Below are 24,094 nucleotides of genomic sequence, written 5' to 3' on the forward strand. Positions count from 1 at the left end.
ATTATTATTGATATTTTTTTAGACTAATTTGAATTTTCCAGGTTTTAGCCTGCCAGCTGTTAGTGACAGTTCCCCCACACCGCCATAAGAGGGCAGTGTCGGATGTTTGAGAGGCCGGTGGTCTATGCTTTTGGACGCATCTTCAACTTGAAGTCAGACTAAAAATAAGGTAGGTGTACTTAATGATAAGGTATTTCCATATAGTAATTTTTATCATAATTTTCCCTAAAACGTTATTAAACACCGTAGATAGTCCTTTTACTTTATTCATTCCGGTGTGGGAAATTAAATTGTCCCAGCAACAATATCTGCACATAACCACTGTATTGAGCATGACCTCCCGTCAGAAAGTGTCATTAAAAAAATAAATAAAAATACAGCTCTGGAAAACAAACATGTTTTGATATTTTGACTTTTGTTTGTATAATCTTGGCAAAAAAAATGCTCTGAATTACAATGTGTTTGAAATGTGACTTAATTGCAAGAAGCAGGTAAGTTGGTTGCTTGGCTATGTTTTTTTGTTTTTTTTCCAGAGCTGTACAAGTCTGCTCCTAATAAAGTGGCTGCAGGCTGCAAAATGTATTTTCATGATTCATCATGCGTTTCCCATACAAACACACTTGATGTGACCTCTTAAGAAATATAGTGTAGGTGTACCTAATGAAGTGGCTGCTAGTGCGTGATGTTTATAGTCCCGTTAATTGGTACTTTTGCCGCATCCGCCCTCATTTATGAACATAAAAACTTTTCAGACACATTTTCTTCTGTTTTATTGAATGTCGTTGTAAAGCAATGTTGATTAAAGGCTACGGGTTTCGCTCAATGAGATGGATGGAATGCACGGATCCGCTACAGTTAAGCACTAAGACCTCCACGACGTCACTACATAGGGACCACAAATGTCACAATCGCACAAGATGGAGTCAGTAAAGTAAAGGCTCTGATCATTTATTACACTTGTCGCAATGCTTGCAATGTGTTTGTCGAGTTGGTGCTGGTGCAGGATAGAGTTAGCAGAAGTTTGCATGGAATCTTACAAAAATAATACATAGTATACCAAAAGGTGTCCTTTCAGGAATATTTACACAGTCCGGTGGCATAGTGTCCCTTCACTTCCTTTTGCCCCCTTTAGCGGCCTTCTTTGCGGGCTTGGCTTTGGGCTTGACTGCCCTCTTGACCACTTTGGGTTTGGGCTTGGCCTTGCTCACCTTAGCCGCCAGGGTCTTCTTCGGCGTCGCCGCTTTCTTCACTTTTCTCAGCTTGCCCCTCTTGACCGCGGCCGGTTTTATCTTCTTGGCGACCGCTTTCTTGGGCTTCTCCGGTGCCTTGCTCACCTTCTTGGGCTTGGACACCTTCTTGGCAGGCTTAGGTGGCGCTTTGGTGGCCTTCTTACTCTTGGCCGCGGCCGGTTTCTTGATGGACTTTTTGGCGTCGTCCGGCTTGGTGAGTCGGAAGGATCCGGACGCGCCGATGCCTTTGGTGTGGCGCAGCATCCCGGAGTTCACCAGCCGCTTGAGGGCCATCTTGATCTGGACGTCGGCATTGTCGCCCACCTTGTAGTTCTTGCGCACGAACTTCTGGATGGACTGACGGGACGCTCCGTTTCGGCTGGCGTCGTGCACGATGGCCGCTTGGATCATGTCCGAGTATTTGGGATGAGAAGCGGGCTTCTTGGGCTTAGGCGTTTTCTTGGCTTTCGCCGGAGATGCCGATGTCTCTGCCATGGTCCTTTTATTTGTAGTATTTTTTTTTTTTAATTTGTTGACAAGTTCACGCTCAGACGCACTAAAACTCCTCCACGGCTCAGCAATAAAACGACACTCACCAAAACAAGCAAACAAAAAAAGCTTCGCCTTCGGAAAAAAAAAAAAAAAAGACCCAATGCGTCACTTTTCCTTGTCTAAACTAATATTTGACGTGTTTGCGGAGGCAGACGAACCTGTACGGATGATGTCTTAAGTGTCTAATTCCACAAGCGCTCCGACGGTGCTATGAAACCTTTCTGCGGACGTGATTGAGAACAGCAACTGCCAGCAGCTGATCTAGCGGACTCCATGGATCTCGCACTGTCCCGTTTGTGTTTTTTCATCCTCCAATTCGCCTCAAATATAACAACTGCGCGTCGATTCCGACCCACGCAACACAACAGGCCGGTAGCAGAGGCATTGGGCTTCCCCGGCACACATTCGCTGCGTGTCGGGATTCCCGAAGAACAACTTTTATTCCGCGAAAACCCTCTGGAAGTAATACGCGTCGCCAACAATTTTGCACAATTCGTCTTAAATTGACCCAAACAGACAAAACCTCGGGCAAAATCTTGTCATGCATATGAAAATTGAATCTATGCTCTATCGATTGCACGCAATCGGTTCGATCCACGGTTACGTTTTCGCTTTTAATACATGCTTACATTTTCCCAACTAACACACTCCGGCCACTGACTTCAAGTGACGTGGCCCAGATTATTTACTGTTAAACCTCGTATAAATATAATGTCACCGTGTCCGAGTCACAGGTGACTCTCCTGGGGATAGCGAGGGTTTGTTGGTGTCACGTTACGATGATTTTGTCAGCCCGGTTCGCTGTTTTTGCAGCGATTTGTTTACATGTGTCACTATGGCAGTCGGCGCTCCTTGTCCATTGTCAGGAAAGTTGCCAACACATCCCGACGTGACATGCTTCAGTCGTGGGTGCAACAAATATTCGTTTTATTCAAAGTTGCAATGTGAGGGGGGCTACTTGGTTGTGCAGATGTGCAGCCAGCTGCAAAGCGAGGCTGCGGCCCCAAAGTGAAGTCTTTGAGTACGAGGCGCTGCGCTTCTTTTGTTTCGGAACTGGCGCATCAGTCAATAACACTTTGGACGTGCGTCTTTTCTCCAATATTTCAGACATTCTGCTATCTTTTGGCAGCGCGATCAGCATTCATCTCCGTAGATGTAGTCACATCTCAGATTTTTATTGTCTTTTTTTTTTTTTTTTTTAAGCTACTCCTCGTAGCGCCATTTTGTCCCAGCTCCTGTTGTGCATCTCTCCCTCCCGAGACGTGACTCGATCGTGCGTCATTTGACACAGTTGAGTCGATCATCACTTTGAATTAGTAACTCCAATGGTTGGAGGGAACAGAAGACAATCACCTGTATGATTTTGGCGAAAGGTGTCCACTTGCTGTTTTTCTTGTAAACACAAACGTATGCAGATATGATGGATGGTTGGAATTTTAGTGGTGGGTTGTATTCTTTGGGAGTTGTGGACAAGTGCACCATCATTAGGAGGAGGGGATGATGATGATGATGCCCTGTTTATCCACACTAGCCCACTGTGGCTGCAGTTGCATAACAGCATAATAGCAACATGTCTTGACCACGTCAGAGAGCGATTGCTATCCTAATATTTTGCATTTAAGCCTCGATTGAATTTTTTGCCCCAGCTTGATGAACTCGGTTCTGGCCGGTAAAGGGTTGCTGTTGGACAAAAATGCAGTCTCTTCTCCCCGGCCACCCTTCTTTTGACCTTTTATTTATTTGTTTATTCAGTTAACATTCGGTGTGGCGCTAGATTTTAATGAAATGCATTTGTTTCATATTCAGTTGTGACATTCTAACTACATATATATTTGTATTATATACTGAGAAATTAATTTACATTTTCTTTGCGAAATGGGGGGGGAAACAATTCACAAAAAGATCGCTATGATATTGGTTGACTATATTTATGCTCGTGACATCTACTCCATAGTTACTGTAGCATAATGTCATTTTAGCCGCATTAAGTCCTTCAGCTGGCTCAAAGAATTGTGGGTAAACGTAACCTACCACTACTGCGCCGAAGGCCTTTGTGTACTTTGAGCACATGATCATATCAGACTTTGTTAAAGTCTTGTCATTTATTTACCCTCGACACGTCAAATAAGGAAAATTGAAAGAGAGGAAAAAAAAGTGTGAGCCCATTAAGTAAATCAATACTTTTCGAGATAAGTGTTCCAACCTCTTAAAAGTAAATGTGACTAATGCATACAGTGCTCATTTATTGAGGTATTAATTCAGTACGCTCACGGGCCAGTTTATTAGGTACACCCGCACAATGTAAAGCAACCCAATGCTACATTTAGCTCTAATCCCAACGTTAACCTTTGCCCATTTAATACCGAAGGATTTAGTCAGCCCGAGAACGTAAGGGTTTGACCCTTACGGCGGGGTGACGCAGCATTAGGCACACCTGCATAATCTAATGACAGCCACTACAAACACTGGAAACATTAGGACATCATCGAACATCAGTGTGGTCCTTGCAAGGGAAAAAAAAATAACATCTACTATTTGGATCAGTTTTGTTGCTAAACTATTTGATGATAAATGCCCTAGGTTTTGAGTGATATGGCAACACAAAGGGGCTCAAATCTGATTGGACGAAAAAATATAGCATACACATGAGCTACAACTGCTATAAAACGAACATAATAGACTGTTGGTAGTAAATAATAATAATTATATGTAATAAAAAAAATAGACGAGAAGCGAAAGCCTTGACTGCAAAAAACAAACCTGACACTAGAGGGCGCTCTTGGCTTGAATATTACCGCCCGTTGCAAGGCCAAGAAAATGCTCCAAGCGGCTGATCAGCAAAGTGGCACTTGTCTTGCCAACAAACAGTCATTAGAATCGATTCTCACATCAGAGAATGGAATAAACAACCTATTGATCTTACCTTTTTACTTTGGAGTCAACCTCCTTTCCCCTTTCTTGCCTCTTCCGCTTTGCATCCCCCCCAAGTGGTTTGCTTTGTGGACTGAAACTATGTCAGTCGCTGACCTCATTCATACGTCTGCCTTTTTATTTGTGCGAGTGTTTCCCCAAATCACACAAGAAAGGTTATTATGCCCAATGTGCAACGGGCCCTCAAGACAACATGCTGGATTGTTTGTGTTGGTGGACCTCTTATTCCCATGTCATCAAATCTTCTCGCTTTCAATTTCTTTCCTCTTATTTCAGCTCTCTCTCTCTTCTCGCCTCCCTCAGGTCACTTAATACATTTTTAATGGCGCAAACCTTCTCAGTGGCTGTCTGCTTGATAGATGGCCAGATTGTTTCCAAATGCACAAAACCGCCGCCTCCCTCCCCTTGTCTCTCCCTCACCTGGGCATCCTCGGGGAAGCAAGTGTGGCTCGACCCTCGGGTATTGGCCCAGAGGTGCGGCGGCCCTCAGCTTTAATACAAGGCGGAGAAACCAAACTTGGGTCATAGCGAGGTGGGTGATGCGCGCCCTCAGGGGGCCGGTTAAAAAGCGCATCAATGTTTGATCACTCTGTAATCATGCACCAAAAATCACAGTTCAGTTAAGTCGCTTAGTTCCTTGTAAAGCGAGAAAGCCCCCGTCCACACAAACGTGAACGCCGGCGGTCTAATTAATGCGTCCCGCCGCTTCGTCTCCCTGGAAGGCCTCGCCCGCCTCGTCTGTCTCCCACACATGAGCTAAACTGCTCCTTTGTTTGATCTGAGGATTAAAGGCAGAGCACACAGCTTTGGATGCTTTACATTGGTTATTGGCTTTCAATTAGCTAGAAAGCTCATTTCAGTGATGGCACAAATGGTGCTCTAATGACAGAGGCTCATTATTTTGGCGCCGCTATAACAGTAGTTTTGCGGTGACCAAAAACTTTGTGCTGTAACGTCTCATTAGCCTTTCCCACCCTCACAATGTGTCGAATCACTACTTTTGAGCACTAATATTAGCAGTGCTGTTTTTATCGGACCCAAACGACAAGACGCAAAACAGTTAATAATTACAATCTCCGCCAATGGCACAATGGTGTCTCAACCCTGACGCTTTTTCGTTGCTTGTTTTACGATTTGGGATTTACGTCCTGGTCTAAACACCCCCCCCCCCCCCCCTCGCATCACCCTTGGGTTGTGTCATTTTTTCAGTTAGATGCTCACGGAAGCATCCATCCGCGAGCCAAAAATTGCGGCCCTAGTATGCATATGTCTGTGGACAGCAAGCGTGTGTGTGTGTGTGTGTGTGTGTGTGTGTGTGTGTGTGTGTGTGTGTGTGTGTGTGTGTGTCGACTGTCAGTAGTGAACCGCAGTGGTGCCCATCCACTTCTCCCTCCCCGAGACGCCTAACTCGATCGCCACTCCTTCGCCTTTTCCCATTGGAAGAGCGAGGCCACCTCCTTTCCCTGGCTCATTGGTATGCATGTGATGATGCTGTGTGTGTGTGTGTGTGTGTGTGTGTGTGTGTGTGTGTGTGTGTGTTAGGGGAGGCAAGAGACAGGCAGCAGCAGTCAGTGCGATGGGATAGAGGCGGAGGAGAGTGAATGAGAGCTGTGTCAGGGTGCATGCTGAAGCTGGGTTGAGCCTCCACGCCAACGTTTGCAACACGGAGCCAGACAAGCTAACGCGGGAATTACAATTTCCAGCCAGTCTGCACGAAAATCTCCCTCCATCCTTTCCCCCGTCCGTCCTCAGCACCGCCGCCGCCGCCGCCTCTTGCCGCTGCTTCCTCCTTATGCCCTTGTCCTCAGCGGCTCCTTTCACCACCCTGGCCAGTATATGGATAGAAGCTCCTTTTTTCAGCTCATACAAGAGCAGGTAAGCGAGAACCGGCAACGGCGGTGCTGGTTTCCATGGTTACGGGCTGCCAGAGGCTGACACCTTACTCGTCTATCCAGGGAGGGAGACGCACAGCATTGATCAATCACCACGGCTGATGTTAGAATTGAGAACCGATTGAAAGGGGGAGGCGGGGGTGAATGAGTGTCGGACTACACGCCGCATCATGGAGCCATGTGGGTCCCGACGTTGTGAGGTCAGAGCGTGAAGGTGGTGGTGGGGAAGGGGGGGGGGGGGTTTGAATAACATGACAGCATGAGGAATGGATGCAGGGAAAGTGTATGAGGTTAAGAAAAGGAAGAGAATGGCGAGCATGTTGATGCATGGGATTGTTATTTGGAATGCTTGAATGACTTCTCCTTGGAGGGTGGAGAAGAAAAAAAATCGGACCACCGTTTGTAATTTAGCTTTATCCGAACCCAATATCGCCGATTCGTTGGTGGGGTTTCCGTTTTCAAAGCTGGTGTGGATTGAAGCGCCGCGTTCAAATTAGACTCCGGCTTGATTGACGGATGGAATTGTGCGGCCGTTGCTTTCAAAATAGAGAAATCGATTTACTGCCGCAGGGTTGCGGGGGTCAAAGTTGATTGGCGCATCAACAGGAACGAGAAGCTTTGGGAGGAGGTGTGTCTGTCTGCTCTGCAAACAGATTTTTTTTAACTGAATGTGTTTGTAACAAGCCCATGTGGACTGAGTAAGAGGATGCTCGCTTGTGAGTCATCTACGGGAGAAGTACTTGAGTAATGGCTGCTGACTGATATGATGAAAAGTCCATGTGCTCTTTGGTCACACCTCTTTTATCACTTGCTTCATTTTTTATCGAGCAACATCTTGAGACATTTCACATTACTTTCTGTTTCTGTAAAAATGTGACCTTTACGACTAGGCCAGATATTGCGAGAGATGAAATATATTAACCCTTACGTTGGAACAGTCCCATGAATTTGTCCCTTTAGCGAGCTTCCCATCAATGACTCATCAATGAGTGACTTGATGCAGGTCTTCAGGCTTGACATCAATGCTATTGATCGGCACGTTTATGTGACTCTTGTCCGTATCCTCACTGTACCGTGAGCGAAGCCACACTTGAACACACCGCAGTCTCATTATACTCAAGTCGAGACAGAATCAATCAAAAATTGGCTGATGACGAGTTTTTCCCACCTTTGGCGTTTAATTCGGAAATGAAATTTAAACCGTGTTTGACTGCATATTGAAGCAGTGATTTCTGACCCCCTCATACTTTGGTAGCACCTCCCTCATCGGAATTCATGATAAAATGTCGTCACTCAAATTTATGAAAATAGTCCTCGAAACGGAGTCTTTGAGGCGTAGCTTGGGCGTGGGGAAAATAATTTGCAATTGATGATGCTGTTTGATTTAAAACAGAACAAATCTACATATGGGCAAAGGCGGGCAATCAAATCAACTAACCAAAGCCTCCCTTTCTTTAGCTTTGAGCTAATTTAAACCTCTGATAAGATTGTGACGTGTCACCATATAATGCTTTGCCTTAGGCAAGACTACTAGCTTAATGCTAACACAGACAGAGAAAAGCCATAGACGGGCTAATGAATAGCATTTAAGGTTTGATGATTTGAATTTCTATAAATCAATATAGGCTGTTTTTCACAAGAGGGGGGGGGGGGGTACTGCAGGTGTAAAAGATATTGCAGCCTTGTCACATTGAACCCTGTGAAAATGGTGCAGAGAGAGAGAGAGAGAGAGAGAGAGAGAGAGAGAAAAAAACAAAGAGGGAGATTCGGAGTTGGAAGCAAACAGTGACAACATGAGTGACTTTATTAGGCTTTGTCTCCAGGAGGTTGCAAGGCAATGCTGAGCTCAGGCTATTCCCGGCCGCCGCTGACAAATGCCTCCGGTACGAGCGTGGCGACGTATGTCACACCTTCTGATTGTCTCCATTGCGCAGCAGCTGATAAGTCGCAGGACCAGCGTGCGCTGGGTATCACCTCCACCCGTCATCTGTTTATTTTATGAAGGTTATTTATACTATCTGGCGTGAGCACTGTGAATACTATTTTGACACATTTATGTCAGGCAGAAAGAATGAGGCTCTTACACGCTGTCCTCTTTCATCATTCTCTGACGCTAATTTGCATCGAGCTGCATTGGAACGCCGCCGCCGGCTGTTTGCGCGGCGTTTACGCGCCAGGAAATGGAGTTGGATTGTTTTGCATCAAAGACAATTCCTCAGGTCTCCCTTCCGGAAGGGGAGGAGAAGAAGCGAGAGTGGCGGATATAGTGACGGTCTGAGCGAGAGTGGCGGAGTTATTGCTCTTGGGGAGCACGGGCCGTGCAAATGTATTTACGTAACTGCCACCTTGCAAATGTGCTTTGTGTCTCCGACACGGAGTAATCAGTTAAAAAAAAAAAAGAGGCGTCAAGCTCTTTATTGATACTCCCAGCGGAATTTCCATACAGCAGAGGATTAATGAGCGTTTTGTCTCACCAAATTAGCTTAATGCTAGCATAAAATGCAAAACACCATAAACGTGCTCACGAAAAATGTTGTCGCGATAGATAAAGTGGAATCTGTATTATTGTGGGAATACAGTGATGGATTTTGAAAGTTTTGTCTGAATAATTTTCCAGTTCAGTTTATAGCTTTTAAATTAGTCATAAAAATAGGAGTGCAAATATAGACTCCTTCCCTTTTCGAAAATTACCTTTACGTTGGGAATGGGGACCCGGTAGTACAATTAAAGGATGTTTATTCCTGTTATTGATTATGAGAATGATGCCGTTTTGGGTGTCTTTCCATTCTGTATTCTTCGCATCATATCTTCTCTCTCCTCTCTGTGTCATTCATTTGCTTCTCAAACGCCAATATTTCGAGATGGAGGGTAGCGAGGGGCGGAATGGGGGACAATACACTAGCAACTGGTAGCCATGGCAACTTGTGCTATTTGTCAAAATGTCGCCGTCACCACTGTTGGTTAGCTCCCTCAATATTGCCCCCCCCTCCCCTCCCTGCCGCGTTCATCTTGTTTCTCATTCGTCAACTGCTTGGGCCTGCTCGCTAATTTGTGTCCGTGTAGCTCATTTTACTAATTGACGGGCCTAATTGGCTGCTAGGCACCATCCTCCACCCCCTTCTGTACTCAGCGAGCGCTTCCTTGTGTGCTCTCTTCTTCCCGTGCAAGGTCACACCAGCTCATCCATGATGGGAAGCATGTAGGGACCAAATCCTGCTGCAAATAGAAGATGGAATTGCTGAACACAAAGTGCGTAGCAACACATATAGACAAACAATACTCACAGGTTACGCCGAAAACAATATTTACTGATTTGCACTTGTGATTGGTTTCTTGACTATACATTATAGTGCCTCCTGGTGGCTTGGGTGTGCACAACGGAAGGAACAATATGACTACTTTCCTATTTAGACGTGGCTTTGATGCCATCTTGTGGAATCTTGTGGGTTTATAAAAATAAAAAAGTACAAAATGCGAATGCTGCCAGACTAACAGACAGTGGCGAGGCGTTGGGCTTTTCGATGTTTCTTTCCATGTCTGCCTCCTCGCAGACTCTCTGGCTGTCCTTTGCATCCTCCGCATCAGTCTCTGCCCGTGTGTGTGTGTGTGTGTGTTTGGACACTTGGGAGCTGCAGAAATATGCTGACATTTTAGCAGCCTTTAAGTTTTGGTGACACTTCCTGTGAGCCAGAACGGTGCTTAGAAGCATTTGTTCTATTGTTTTTCACCATGGCATGTGTCTTAAAAAAAAAAGACAGAAGGCAGCGATTTATAAAAAAAAAAGAAAAAAAAAGAAAAAAGATTCAGAACTGAATCTTGGTTGTTCGTATATATATTTTTTTGCCACGTGGGTGCCCGAAACATCAGCAGGACTGACTATGTTGCCTGGAGGAAACCATGTTCCAACAAATGTGCATAGAAGCCACACTTTGAAGGGATTAGACTCAGTTTTCATTCCTCGCTTCTTTTGTTTTATCTGTTTCTTTCTTTCTTATGTCAAGTTGCATTTTAGTTTGCAGCCAATCACGGTGAAGTGTTGAGAGGGCGATAGCGGCGTATGGATGTTGTCCTCCTTGTGCTCACAATTTTCACAGAAACATGCGTACATGACATTGGGAGTAAATAATCACTGCCCTGGGGAGAGCAGGGCCTACGTGTGTGTGTGTGTGTGTGTGTGTTTATTGTCTGCTTCTGAATTACTTTCTTTGTGTCTTCAGTGTTATGAATACAAATCAATTTATTAACACTAGCAGCCTTTTAGACTGGTCCATTACTTGCTGCCACTAGTACGGCTCTCTGGTGAATAAACACTTCCTGGAAAAGAAATTATACATGACTGCCTGCGTAGTGTAAAAAAAAAAAAAAAGTAGTGTAAGGGGTTGCCAGGCAACAGATTTTGTGTTTTTGTGCAAGCGTAACAACGCTTTGGCTTTATCAGCTATGATGTTAAAGGTTAGAACTATGGTAGTGATTTGAAATAAATCTGCATTACAATCACCCTAACAAACGATACTTTAAATTTTTAATAAATAAGTGAACTGTAATAATATTAATTATTTTTCGCTGAGGATAAAGAATATATGCCTGTGTTATATCAAATGTGTGCCCTCATTAAAACATGTCTCGAGTTAGTCAAACAAAGCAACAATTTGCTCAAAATGACCTCATGCAGAAACGCTTTGGTCAGAACGTGAACAGCGGCGCACCTCCACTGACTTCACCCTGATGCAACGTCTGAAAGCCCGCTCGTCCTCAGGACAACAAGGGGCTGTTGCTTTACAACGCCAAACCTTAATGAGACGCTCCCCCCTCCTATCTAGAGATTAGAAAATGAGACACTTCCCATAGTTTGTCCTCGGGCCTGTTTTGGAACAGCTTACAAATTAACGCTTCATTCAAGAGAAGACAAATCTTGGAGTCGTGCCTCCAAAAGAAAAAACAGAACTCCGCACACCATACTTTGTGCGACGCTATTTTAGACCAGCCACTTTTATGGCCCTCGCCCACTAAAATCAATTACTCCAAGGGCGCACTGGCTTTAGGAGTAATAACCTGCGGGGCTCAGTGAGAGCTGATTATAGAAACCTGACTGACTGACGGGAGGCTGCAAATGTGACTGGAAGGAAAGACTGTCAAACGGAACGTCCATCAAGTGAGCACATGATAAAACATTCACATTACTATGCTAGTTTTGTTAGCCTTTTACATTATGCGTTGCTAGCAAATCTCAGTTAGATTCTCACTGATAAATATTTCAATTGTTTTTTTCCTCCAGCTGGATCCAGACAACACCGGTTTCATCGCAGTGGAGAACTTCACCAGCCTGGTGGAGCACCATGAGCTGCAGCTGGACCCATCTAAACTGGACATGCTGTTAGCGCTGGTCCAAAGCAATGAGGACGGCCAAGTGTGTTACCAGGAGCTCATCGAGCTGGTGGGTGAACATTTTGGATCCACCTAATTTGGGTTATGAGCTTTTTAGCATTTTATTGGGTTGCCGAATAGCATTTGCGTGAACGTGCATCTTGTATCGTGCACATTGAAATGCTACCGCTGCTCTGACGTGACATTTTCAAGCAGGTAATCAGCAAACAACCAACAGAGTCCGTTCGTCTCTCTGGCCTTCTGCCCACCGTCTGTCCTTCCTTCTTCTGTGAATTCATGCCGCGTGCCTCTTCTCAGCCTCCATCAGTCACTTTTCTGACTTTTACAAGTACCACTCCCTAATTTGTGACAAATAATGCTCTTTTATTGGAGCCGTTCTCTTTATTGAGGGATCGTTTCGAGTCCATGCGTGCTGCCGTTGTCGTATTTGAATTTGTATCTAAAAAGCAAAAGCCAGGCTTTCATTTCAGCTTATGTAATTTTTGTTTCTAAATGTTGCATTTATTTTCTCCCTTCAGGAGATCCAATCAGAGGAGCACTTAAATAATAAGCACTCGTATGTGCTTTCAAGCCAGCCATGATTTTGTCACATTCCCAGAAGCATTCAAACAGAAAAGCAATCAAAAGCAGCAGCAGCAGTTCATCTTCTGATTTACCGTTTTTTTCCGTGTATAGTGCGCAAAATTTAACGAATTTATTGTCCTAAAATCTGGGGTGCGCATTATACATGGGTACAAAAAATTTTTAATTTTTTTTTTTTTTAAATTTTTTTTTTTTTTTTTTTTTTTTTTTAGAAAACAAAACCAACAACAAGACTGACCGACAAAGTCGTGGAACAAAAAGACAAGGTGACATTACCAAAGACAGGAACAGAAAGCAAACAGACATCATGACAGTAACACATGCAATGATCCGACGGTGAGCGAGGGGCAGACAGGACTTAAATACAAAACACGTTACATCAATTGAGGTGACACAGGAAGAGAGGGGCGACGCGAACAGAAACTATGGCAACCTAGACACATAGCAAAACTGGGGACGAGACGTGACAAATGTCCCTCGAAATGAAACTTGAAATCACCAAGTTTTGGTTTCCAAGGGTGTTTTTATTCCTCTTCAACGTCTCTCCCATACAGAGCCGCCTTTTTCACGTCCGCACGCCTCTTTCCCGTGCGCGCACGGAGCGCGGTGGTGCGTTTATGGGCAGTCCGAGAAATCAACGCCAACAAAAAAAATTACATCCAGCCTAGTTAAGACCATACCAAAGACTATAAAAATGGGACCCATTGCCTCCCTGTGTGTGTGACGATCATTGGGATTTAAAAAAAAAAAAGGTTTCATAAAAAAAAAAATTCATAAAAATTGGGTGCGTATTATACATGGGTACAGGCTTTTTTCCAGCATCAGCATGCCATTTTTAGGGTGCGTATTATACATGGGGGCGCACTATACACGGAAAAAAACGGTATTTTGAGGCATATTTTGAGGCCAATATGGTGTCGGACCATTCTCGACACTTTTTGATAGCAATCGCCACTTGGCTGCCAGCTACAAATGAAGCACTTTAGAATGAAAAGCGACTGTGATCACGAGGTTTGGGGAGGTAAAGGTGGGCTTTCATTTTTAAAAGATTTGGGCAAAAAAAGAGCGTGAGTATTTGGGTCAGGTTGGAACCAGCCACCACTTGGCTGGGTTGCTTTCAACTCTCGGCGTGAGTCCGTTTTTATTTTTACTCTTGTGGTTGGTGAACACAAATTCAAAGCCAAAACATGACTCCAAAAATCGGCCATTTTGTCTCGTACTGCTACTCTCCTTCCGAAGGTCACATGACCAAAACCATGTTGCGTTTATTCTTTTTTTTTTTTTTTAATTGTCGCCACCAATGAAAAGGCAGGCCTACGTGGACTTTGAACAATTTGTTTGTGTGTGTTATGGTTATTACTAATTAGTATTGAGCCGGGAGGTATTGATTATGTGCCGTGGCTAATTAATCCATCATGGACAATCGACCACAGCTGATAGCAGCATGTGCGATAGACAACATGCAGCTACCATGGGGGTGGGGGGGGGTTCCTCCTCATACACACACACACATGTGCACACACACCCGCTGTTGCCATTTAGCCCATTCAGCTGTCCCTTAAGGCTGTTACTATCTTGGTGCTCCAAGCCGCAGCATCCCTTCCAAAGGGACTTTTCAAGATTAACCCATTTTCAATGTTGATTTTCCCCCCCTTAGGTTATTTACCACAGGGACCATGTACAGGAAAAAAAAATCAACCAGTTTATAGTTAATTTGTGACATCAAGTGCATCAAAAGGTTCATGTGTTCATTGCCAAGATGATGTCATGTTTTGTTTTCTTCCTCCGAGTATTTCAATTTAATTCAATTTATCGCTGCATCGTTGTAGCATGTAATGGCTTTAAAAGGGTGTTGAGCATATTGAGATCAATTTGCCTTGTGTTAATAACCTTTTTATTTTATTTGTATTTATTATATATTTATTAATTATATTTATTTATTTGATTTAAGATGAGCAGCAAACGCTCCAGCAGTTTCCGACGGGCCATCGCCAACGGCCGCCGCACGCTGCAGAGGGAGATCCTGTTGGATGAGATGGGCCTGGGTCTCTACAAACGCTTCGTCCGCTACGTGGCCTACGAGATCCTTCCGTGCGAGACGGACCGACGCTGGTACTTCCATCAGAACCGCCTGTGCCCACCGCCGGTCTTCATCGCCATCATCACCATCGTTCAGGTGAAAAGAAAGAAAGGCCGGCTTTGATTTTCAAAGGCTTCCTCTAGTGGTCAACGAAAGAATCGACTTTATCAAGTCAAAGTCAGCTTTATTGTCAATCCCTTCATATGTCAAGACACACAAAGAAACCGAAATTCCGTTTCCTCCATCCCACGGTGACGAGACACAGTACACGATAAACATACAAGTAGACGACACAAAATAAAACCAAGAAGGCACAAACAATAACTAATAAATAAATAAAATGAGTGATGAATAAATAATAAACAAATAACCCAATAAATGAGAGGAGCAAAACTGAGCCAATGTGCGTACAGCAGACAGTAAGCATACCGCAAAGTACAGGACGCTACGCAGAAAGGGGGGGTGAGTTCAGGATCCTAACAGCCTGGAGTATGAAGCTGTTGGAGAGTCTGGTGGTGCGGGAGCACAGGCTCCTGTACCTCTTCCCAGAGGGCAGAAGCTCAAACAAAGAGTGAGCGGGGTGACTCACATCACTCACAATCGTGGTCGCCTTGCGGGTGAGATGGGAGGTGTAAATGTCCTTCAAGGAGGCGAGCGAAGCACCAATAATCTTACCAGCTGTGTTCACTATGCGCCGCAGGGCCTTCAAGTTGTAGTCAGTGCAGCCGCCACCCCAAACAGCAATACAGCTGGAGAGGACGCTCTCAATGGTGCCGCGGTAAGATGTAGTCATGACGGCCTGAGGAGCGCTTGCTCGCCTGAGTTTCCGCAGGAAGTACAGGCGGTGCTGGGCTTTCTTTGCCAGTGATGCGGTGTTGGTGGACCAGGAGAGATCCTCACTGATGTGCACCCCCAGGAACTTGGCGCTGCTCACTCTCTCCACCACAGCACCGTCGATGGTCAGCGGCAGGTGTTGGGTGTGACCCTTCCGGAAGTCCACAACAATCTCCTTGGTCTTGTCGACGTTCAGCAGGAGGTTGTTGTCCCTGCACCACGTGGTCAGAAGGTCAACCTCCAGCCTGTATTGAGTCTCGTCTTTATTGCCATTTTCTTATCTCTGATGGCAGATTATCGTGTTCATGTGCTACGGCATCATGCTCAACAAGTGGGTCCTGCAGACCTACCAGCCCGACTTCATGAAGAGCCCCCTGGTGTACCACCCGGGCCACCGTGCTCAAGTGTGGCGCTTCTTCAGCTACATGTTCATGCACGTCGGGTACGTAAGCGCTAGCTGCGCAAGCCGTGCGGCGACTTTGAAGCCACGGCCATCACTTGCCTTGTCTGCTTCCTCCTCAGCTTGGAGCAGCTGGGCTTCAACGCGTTGCTGCAGCTGATGATCGGGGTCCCCCTGGAGATGGTCCACGGCGTCTTGCGGATAAGTCTGCTTTATATGGCGGGAGTGCTGGCGGGTGAGTGACTCCTGATTTTCAAGGCCCATTTGATATATTTAGCAGGCTGGCTCACTCTACTCTGCGGTGAGTCAAATTTAGAAGACTTTAATTCTCACTTTACGGGTCAAGAGGCCCACTATGTAGACAAGTCCATTTCAAACAAACCGTGCTCCAACATTAAGTCTACTTTCTGGACCTTTTTTTTTGTAGTTTTTGCAAGTCAGCAATAGATCGACGCTGACCTAGTTTGCTTTTGTCCTTTGTTTGCAGAGTCCCGCCCCTCCTAAAAAAAATGCTTAGAACTTACTTTCCCCACTTGGCTGTCATTTATCAAGTTAAAGGTCTCCAATTACAATGAAGCCCACGAGCTAATTTTTGCATAAACTTGCGGGCCAAGTCCAAATTAGACTTCGTCGGTTGGCGAGCCGTCGTCCTCGAGCGCCGGGCTCGTTCCCATGCAGAGGTCACGGCGCCGCCACTGAAGGGAACCTCATTAGCGTTCATCCTGCGGTGAGCCACTTTGGAGATTTGTGGACTTTTCATGTGGCCGCTGATCAGCGGCTGGCTCTTCTCAATGCACGTCTCTCGCTAATGCGCATCAAGCCTCCTGCGCAAATCTCTCGCCCTTCTCCTTTCCAGCACCAACAATTTGGGGCATTTGGAAATCTCGCGCTCAGCATCATTTGATTACTGTTGCAAAGCGGATGCCTTGACGAGTCAAAGGGCTTTCATCTGATCAGTCGATACGACAAATGTAATTTGAGGGACCCCGTGTTAAATCACTCTCAACGGCTTGGAGTAAGAATCGGATGACTTTGACACATTTGTTGTTGTTAATGTTTCTTCCGACAAACGAGACGGAATAGGAAGAGGCGGTGAGGAGATGAAACGGACTGTGATGTGTTGCGGAGGCATCGCAAGTCAGGATGGGGAATTCAGAGCGTGAGTTTCTGTGCACGTGGGTGGAGTTTTCTTTCGTTTCATTTTTTCCGTCGGACGTTTGCGCCGTTGTGGGAATGAACACAGCCGGCTCACGGAAGTGGCTCCTCATTCTCTTTCAATTCGGCACAGGCGACATGTTTTACTGCGGATATCAAAAGTCTACACACCCCTGTTCAAATGTTTTTGTGATGAAATTGGGAAAGTAAAAATAAGTGATTATTTTCCTTTTGTCATGTGCATAAAAAAATCAACATGCTTCAAATTCAGCGCAACTAAATGTGTCCCCTGAACACACCGCAAGAACCTCCTCCACACCGCGGGCCTCCTTTCAAAGTGTTCCTTCCTCCTTTCAAACCCCAAATTACGCCGTCCCAAAAATAACGTCTGGCACTGTATATTTTGTCCTCGCTTGCGCGCGTGCTGGAAACGGGAACATTTTTGTCATTATTCTTTGCGCGTGCACGGACCTCCGTCCTCGTCCTTGATCCCCGGCGTAGCCGCGCCGTAATCCTTCACTGCTCTGCCGCGCCGACGCCAGATGAACGGGCCTCCTCGGAAAGACGGAGAGTGGAATGTTTTCATTTTGGCTACTGTTGAACATCTCCGTGTCGCAGGCAGACCGCGGGGATTTCCATCTTTCTCTTTTCCAAATCTCATCATCCCTCTCCACTGGCGTATTTGCATGGATAAAAATGCGCATAGAATTCACGCCCATTATAAACCCATGGAATTTAAAAAAAAATATTTCTAATGTATCTAACGAGTTTGCACAGGTTGCGGCCACCCATGCAGCTCGCTCCGTCAGCCTCCTCTCCTCGCGGGTAAATAAATCGGATCCGGCATTCCCGGAGTTTTATTTGCCGTCAGAGGCATCCCTTTGGCCGCAGTATAGTGCTGACTGGGCCACATCTCTTTGTGGCCGCCCCAACGTAGGCGATAAACGGCTCAGGAGAACATAAAGTAATCCTGCGTCCGGCTCGGGAGCCCAGACGCTCTCTTGTGCAGTCTTGTGCAAAATGATGCGGGCTATAACAATGACAACAGGATGAAGAGTTTAAAGATGCTGTTAATAGCGCCATAATGATTGCAAAGTACTTCCATCCTTGATTTGGCCGGAGGGATCCTACTATGGTAATCTTGCTATTTTATTTTTTAAACTATGGAACCACTGCAACCGACGGGCGTTGCCTCAGGCTCTGTCAGAGTTTGGCCTCAGCTCACTTTAGCGCCTTCATCTCAGCAAAAACGCCACGTAAAACCTTGAGGAGAGTCAACGTTTGCGCTCGCCGTTTAGTTTTCCGGCTCAGCCTCGAGGATTAGACCGAGGTACTCGAGTCGTGTCATTGACCCCTTGACCCCCACCTGCTCCGCACCCAGTGACGCGTTTTACCGTCTTCAAACGGATGTCACGGGCTCGTCGGGAGATTTGTGGTCCTCTGCGACGATGATGGCGGCACTAAATAATGTGTGCACATGATATGACGCGTCAGCTGCACGTTGGAATTAATCGCACACCTCCCGGCTTTGCTCCCGCAGGAATGTGAGACGCCTAAATCTTAAATCCTCGCTAAGCGGGAGAAGCCACATGAAGGCTCTTGTTAATATTCATACATAAAATGTGGAAAGTCTCACCAAAGAAGAGCTTTTTTTTTTTTTTTCGAGTACCGTAATTTTGGGACTATAAGTCGCTCCAGCCATAAAATGCCCAAAAATGTGAAAAAAAAACATATATAAGTCGCTCCGGAGTATAAATCGCATTTTGGGGGGCAATTTATTCGACAAAATCCAACACCAAGAACAGACATGAACGAGCAACAACAGGCTAAACGATACGGTATGCTAACGTGACAAACACAAACGAGGAGCTGAGAACGGGCCTGACGTAACATTCAGTTATTTTAAAAAATCTATTACATAAATAACACGTTTATAAAACCATCTGTGTCACTCCAATTCATTAAATCCATCGATCGTCCTTTGTCAACAATGCCGTGTGCCGCGCCGCAGTTCCAATTATTCCACAGGGCCATACAACGATATATAAACTATATTTTAAATAACTATCACATAAACAACAATATTATCAAACCATTTGTGTCACTCCAAATCATTAAATCCAGCGATCAAATTTCCCGTCCTTTATGTCATCCTGGTGACAGCTTTAAAGTGTTAATTACTTTATTTGATTTTAAAGATATCAAAGCATGTGAAGTGATCAACTATACTAAAAATAACATGTGAAGTGGTCAACTATACTTGTAAGTAAGTGATGTGTTAATGATCAAGTAAAAATTTGTGAAAAAAAACATATATAAGTCGCTCCTGAGTATAAGTCGAGCCCCCCCCACCCAAACTATGAAAAAAAACGCGACTTATAGTCCGAAAATTACGGTATTTGCTGTATTTTGATGAATTTTTATTTTATTGCGTGTAGGTCACAAAGGCCCAATTCGATTCCCGGTGGTGCACATACGATGGTGTCGCGCTCCGCTGTGAAATTGTAATTTGGTCCGAGCGAGCGTCCAAAACGGGCCCGTGTCTCCTCCGATGTGTAGTATGAGCCTTCATCTGCGCCCATAAATCTTCACAAAAGCAGCACCTGCAGGTGCAGCGGCGAGCAGAGATGAATGGCTGCGTAGCTCTGCTCTGATTACCATCCGTCTTTGCGCCATCGTCCCGCCTCGGGCTCGCAGTCTTTTTCGGAGACAATGTTTACTCTTTTGTGCCCACACGCTGAAATTGCACGGCGTACAGATTTGACATCTCGGCCCTCCGACTGTAATTAGAAAAGAAGACTTGTTTTGTTTTATCAGCTCTCTTTGCGTTTTCTTTATCAGCTCATTTGCATAATTAACAGTCGGCTGACGCCGGCATCTCGGCATTGCGATTTCGCCTGCTCGGAATTCTGACCGGCTCCGAGATGGCGGCTGCATCTGCAGATGCTCCGTTGTCATTCTCTGTTTGCCATTTCAATAGTCTGTTTACTACAGTGATTTTTTTTTTTTGCTTGCATTTGCAAGCAACAATTCTTCAAGCTTTTTGTTACCACTTCCTTGCCTTCATGTCAGCTAGCTTGATGGTAACACAATGTAATACACTGGCTAACAAAGAGCAAGCGTCGCAGGATGATAAACCTTTCAGCTACACATATTGGACCTAACCAACCACTGGTGATTTTTTTTGGTACTATTTTGAGAAAGGCCCAAAGGAAGGTGACTGGTGCGAGACAGCATGATGAGCAATCTGACCCCCTTTTGTTTCCCCCTCTTACTCTACAAACCCTTCACGCTCTCTGAGCAGGACAGCCGATTCTCACAATGATTCTTTCGGGTACCAAAAAAAAAAAAATCTGATGCTCTGCTTGTCTGCTTGTTTTCTAACTTGGTCTAACGTCTCCGCCCTCGTAGGTTCACTGACGGTGTCCATCACTGACATGCGTGCTCCGGTGGTGGGGGGCTCCGGCGGGGTCTACGCTCTCTGCTCGGCACATCTGGCCAACGTTGTCATGGTAACCATCGTCATCGTACTCACCGCTATACGGCTATTGTGTCAAAAAAAAATCCCACTCCCCCTCAAATTGCCAAATACTCAATCCTATTCTTTTACGTGCCACTAGAGGGAGCCGTATCACACTTTGAGAATCACCGCGCAAGCGATGTTAAATTCCGATAATCATTCCTCTCTTATGTTTCAACTTCTCTAATCACTCATACTTTTGGAGGGGATTTCCTTTGTAGCATGAAAAAAAAACAATCAGCAAATACAAAGTTGGGCCTGTCAGCATGTTTGATAAAGATCTCATTTCCATCTTCTCGCTGGCCTCCCACCGCGGTGCCCTCTTTCCCTCACGATATATGAATCATTTATCTCTTGTAATATTGTGACTTTGAAGGCCTCTTCTAGCGACAAGGCTTTATCGCCGTCTATTTTTATCCCGTGTTTTTAATCTTGCATGCCTGCGCCCGCTCGGGAGCAGGCTGAAAAAGTGGCCCTGGGTCCTTTCCCCCACAATTGCTCTCAGTCCATGTCACTTAAGGATCCACGGGATTGGCTCCGTTATTCATCCGAGGGGGATTTAAGGCCAACGTCAGGATGTTGCCGTTCTTTCCTCCTAGTAGGATCATGAGTGTCCTTTATCGCCCCCTTGTCTGTTTAATTAGTGGAGCTCTAATTAACAGAATGCCCCTGGCTTGGAGCGTGCGGAACGGCAGCCAGGTGCACGCCGTTCCAATAAAAGTGCCTCCCTCTCTCTCTCTCTCTCTGGGTTAATTTTGTTCAAAAAGAGCAAATAAAATGTTTTGGGGCGAAGCTGCTAATGAAGCCATCCGTTTGCGCTCGTTTCAGAACTGGGCCGGGATGAGGTGTCCGTATAAGCTGCTCCGCATGATCCTGGCGCTCGTCTGCAGTAAGTTTCCCATCCGTGTTTTTCTTAAATAAATAAGTGTTTTGATTGTGACCTTGTTTCCTGTTCCAGTGAGCTCGGAGGTGGGTCGGGCGGTGTGGCTGCGCTTCTCGCCGCCGCTGCCCTCGTCCGGGCCGCAGCCCAGCTTCATGGCCCACCTATCGGGCGCGGTGGTGGGCATCAGCATGGGCTTGCTCATCTTGCGCAGCTACGAGGAGAGCTTGCAGAAGCAGTGCTCCTGGTGGGTCATCGTCTTCTCCTTCATCACCTTCCTGCTCTTCGCCATCTTTTGGAACATCTTCGCCTACGAGCTACTGGGCGTGCAGATCCCGCCTGCCCCCTGACAAAGGCCCGGCCCGGCACGTCTGACTTCAGAACAGGTATTGATTTAAAATCATCCCCCTTCCTGCTGACATTGGCGACTCGACGGACACCTTTGCAAAATGAAGAAGTGTCTCTTTTATCAAAGAGGGTAGCAGCAGAACAAGTTCCTCGCATCTGTTTTGAGGAGCTTTTTTTGTCTTTTTGGACTCGCACTGAGTGGCCGTGCCGATTCATTTCGTGCCTCTGGTGAAACAAACAAAGGAGCGATGCCACACAAAAAAAAGGGAAAAAATCCTTAATCAAAACATGTTTTATTTTTTAGCTTTTATCATCAAGATGGCTGATTTTCCAACCGGTGAGGGGTTAATGATCATGTGCCGACCCCCCCATTAGCTCCACCAACACAAAAACGCAGACACGCTCAACTCCAGTGGGCGTCGCTCAGTCAATACCTCAGCCTCCACTTTTTTTTGTAGAGGAATCGAAGTCGAGTGAGGTGGGAAATTGTCGCTCTTTTTTTTTTTTTTCCTCATTTAATAGTGGATGTGTATATTGTCTATTTACAGATTTCAAAGGGTGCAAAAAAAAAAAAAGGCTACGATTGTTGTCCCTTACTTGACTTTATATAAACTTTACAAAACAAGCCATAGAGAGAACTCATTGGAGACACTTTTAAAAGAGAGGAGGACACAAGTGAGGACAGTCGAAAGTGCAAGCATGTAAGTTTAATTCAAATAAAAAAAGAAGTCCTGATGACGTTTTTTTGCATCATGCATTTTTGACTGTCTCCACAAAGGGGTCGTCCGTAAAATTCATTTTCTGCTTTGTGAATATTCCAAGTCAAAGAAGACAAAACTGTGCAAGTACACGCCTGTGAAACTTTCTCCTGTAGCAGACTTTTTTATTTATTTATTTTTTTCCCGCCGCTTGTACAAGTTGTTTATAGTTGACGGTTTGTTTTGCGCAAAGTCCTCGCCTACAGTGTGTGTGTGTGTGGGGGGGGAGGGGGGATTATAAATGATATGGATTTCTGTTGCACGATTCAAGCCGAGGATTGCATTTACTCCTTCAGCGGTCCAATTTTCACTCGTCCGATCAATAACTCATTTGAACGTCACTTGGCTTTAACATTTTATGCTTTTGCCAATGGGTTCATAAATTCCATTCCTCCGCAGGATGAAACCGTCGGGTGGGTATCGCCACTCGGCCAGACTATTTGGAAAATTAGGGGGGAAAAAAAATGACGGTGGTGTAATGGATAAGTGATGGAAGCCCCTTGTGGTCAGCGGTCAGTTTGAAATGTTATTGCTGGGCTAGGCGAAGATACACAGGAGTGATGAATAATGCATACGTACCCTGCTAGCCTGTAATGAAGAAAAAGAGGATGTTTGAGCGGAGGTTAATGTGCCTCTTTAACTTTAAGATTCATAGCAACTTGTAAAAAGGGCTCATAAGTGCTTTGGATTTTTATCAAACGCGCTCGTCCGCACACAAACCAAATGAGATCAAGGCAATTTAAAAATGGATACTGTGCAAAAATAGGAGGAAATATCTGAATGACAGGAGCCAAGTAAGCTCATGTTTTGCTTTCCGGAGCAGAATGCAGCATTCCATAATCTCGTGTGCCATATTGTTTATTGTGCTGTCACGCCCGATGCCTTGTCATTGCACACTGAAGGAGAAATGCTTTCTCATCGGATGGAGCAGGTGCTCATGAAAAATCCAAAAAGTGTACATGAGCTGTTTAATTATTAACGCCATACGACGTGTTTTTTTTTTTTTTTTTTAAATAGAGGAGGGAGACGATGAATGCGTAGCAGGGAAACTAATGTAAACAAGAGTGCAGCTCCGAATGGGAAGTCAAATATTCGAGGTTTGTGGTGGCTTTGCCCCCCCCCCCCCAAAAAAAATAAAGTCTTGCCACTTTTTGTTTAAGTTGTAGCCAAACGCGTCCATAAAACGGTGCCAAACTTACAAGGTTCAATCTCGCCAACAAGCAGACGCGAGGTTGCGCCAACACAGCGTTTACAAGATGAAGAAAAAAAAATAAGAAGCTATTTTTCTCTTCGTCACGGGAAAGCACGACTAAATTCACATGTGGGAAATTTGTATCTAAGTCCTCATGAATGATTTCATTCTCTATTCTATGTACTTTTTAAATGTTCTGAAACGGAACCATTTTATATTGTATATATATGAATATATTTTGTTTTATTTTGTACTGGTCATTGTATTTTGCTTTTATTTTGAAACAATATAATTAAAGAACAATACTGTGGCGAAAATCCAAAAGGTTTTTGTACCTCGTTTGTCTATGTCAGGAC

At 45.2% G+C, this 24,094-nt stretch overlaps 2 protein-coding genes across 4 annotated transcripts; one reads left to right on the forward strand and one right to left on the reverse strand.

Annotated features, from left to right (window-relative positions):
- The first annotated feature begins 41 nt into the window (after positions 1-41).
- On the forward strand, positions 42-23,708 carry rhbdl1 (rhomboid, veinlet-like 1 (Drosophila)). 3 transcript variants are annotated; one of them, XM_061304461.1, is made up of 8 exons: positions 42-169; positions 11,880-12,038; positions 14,523-14,747; positions 15,779-15,927; positions 16,008-16,120; positions 20,452-20,552; positions 21,389-21,449; positions 21,519-23,708. In XM_061304461.1, exons 2-8 carry the CDS (start codon positions 11,973-11,975, stop codon positions 21,788-21,790), a joined length of 987 nt encoding a protein of 328 aa, XP_061160445.1. In that variant the 5' UTR covers positions 42-169; positions 11,880-11,972; the 3' UTR covers positions 21,791-23,708. The 3 variants fall into 3 exon arrangements, with proteins under 3 accessions (XP_061160445.1, XP_061160447.1, XP_061160446.1); XM_061304463.1 differs by lacking the exon at positions 42-169 and adding an exon at positions 9,798-9,853; XM_061304462.1 differs by lacking the exon at positions 42-169 and adding an exon at positions 9,874-11,756.
- LOC133171264 (histone H1.0-B) lies at positions 754-1,986 on the reverse strand. Its single transcript, XM_061304471.1, has one exon. It carries the CDS (start codon positions 1,722-1,724, stop codon positions 1,110-1,112), a length of 615 nt encoding a protein of 204 aa, XP_061160455.1. The 5' UTR covers positions 1,725-1,986; the 3' UTR covers positions 754-1,109.
- Positions 23,709-24,094: the final 386 nt, after the last annotated feature.

Source organism: Syngnathus typhle, linkage group LG18, assembly GCF_033458585.1.
Source record: "Syngnathus typhle isolate RoL2023-S1 ecotype Sweden linkage group LG18, RoL_Styp_1.0, whole genome shotgun sequence".
NCBI classification, from domain to species: Eukaryota; Metazoa; Chordata; class Actinopteri; order Syngnathiformes; family Syngnathidae; genus Syngnathus; species Syngnathus typhle.

Bases quoted from the DNA above. Each gene is read 5' to 3' on its own strand.
- rhbdl1 (XM_061304461.1), top strand. From the start codon at position 11,973: ATGCTGTTAGCGCTGGTCCAAAGCAATGAGGACGGCCAAGTGTGTTAC. The intron at 14,748-15,778 runs GTGAAAAGAAAG...CTCTGATGGCAG, and splicing joins CCATCATCACCATCGTTCAG to ATTATCGTGTTCATGTGCTA. The intron at 16,121-20,451 runs GTGAGTGACTCC...CCGCCCTCGTAG, and splicing joins TATGGCGGGAGTGCTGGCGG to GTTCACTGACGGTGTCCATC.
- LOC133171264 (XM_061304471.1), bottom strand. From the start codon at position 1,724: ATGGCAGAGACATCGGCATCTCCGGCGAAAGCCAAGAAAACGCCTAAG.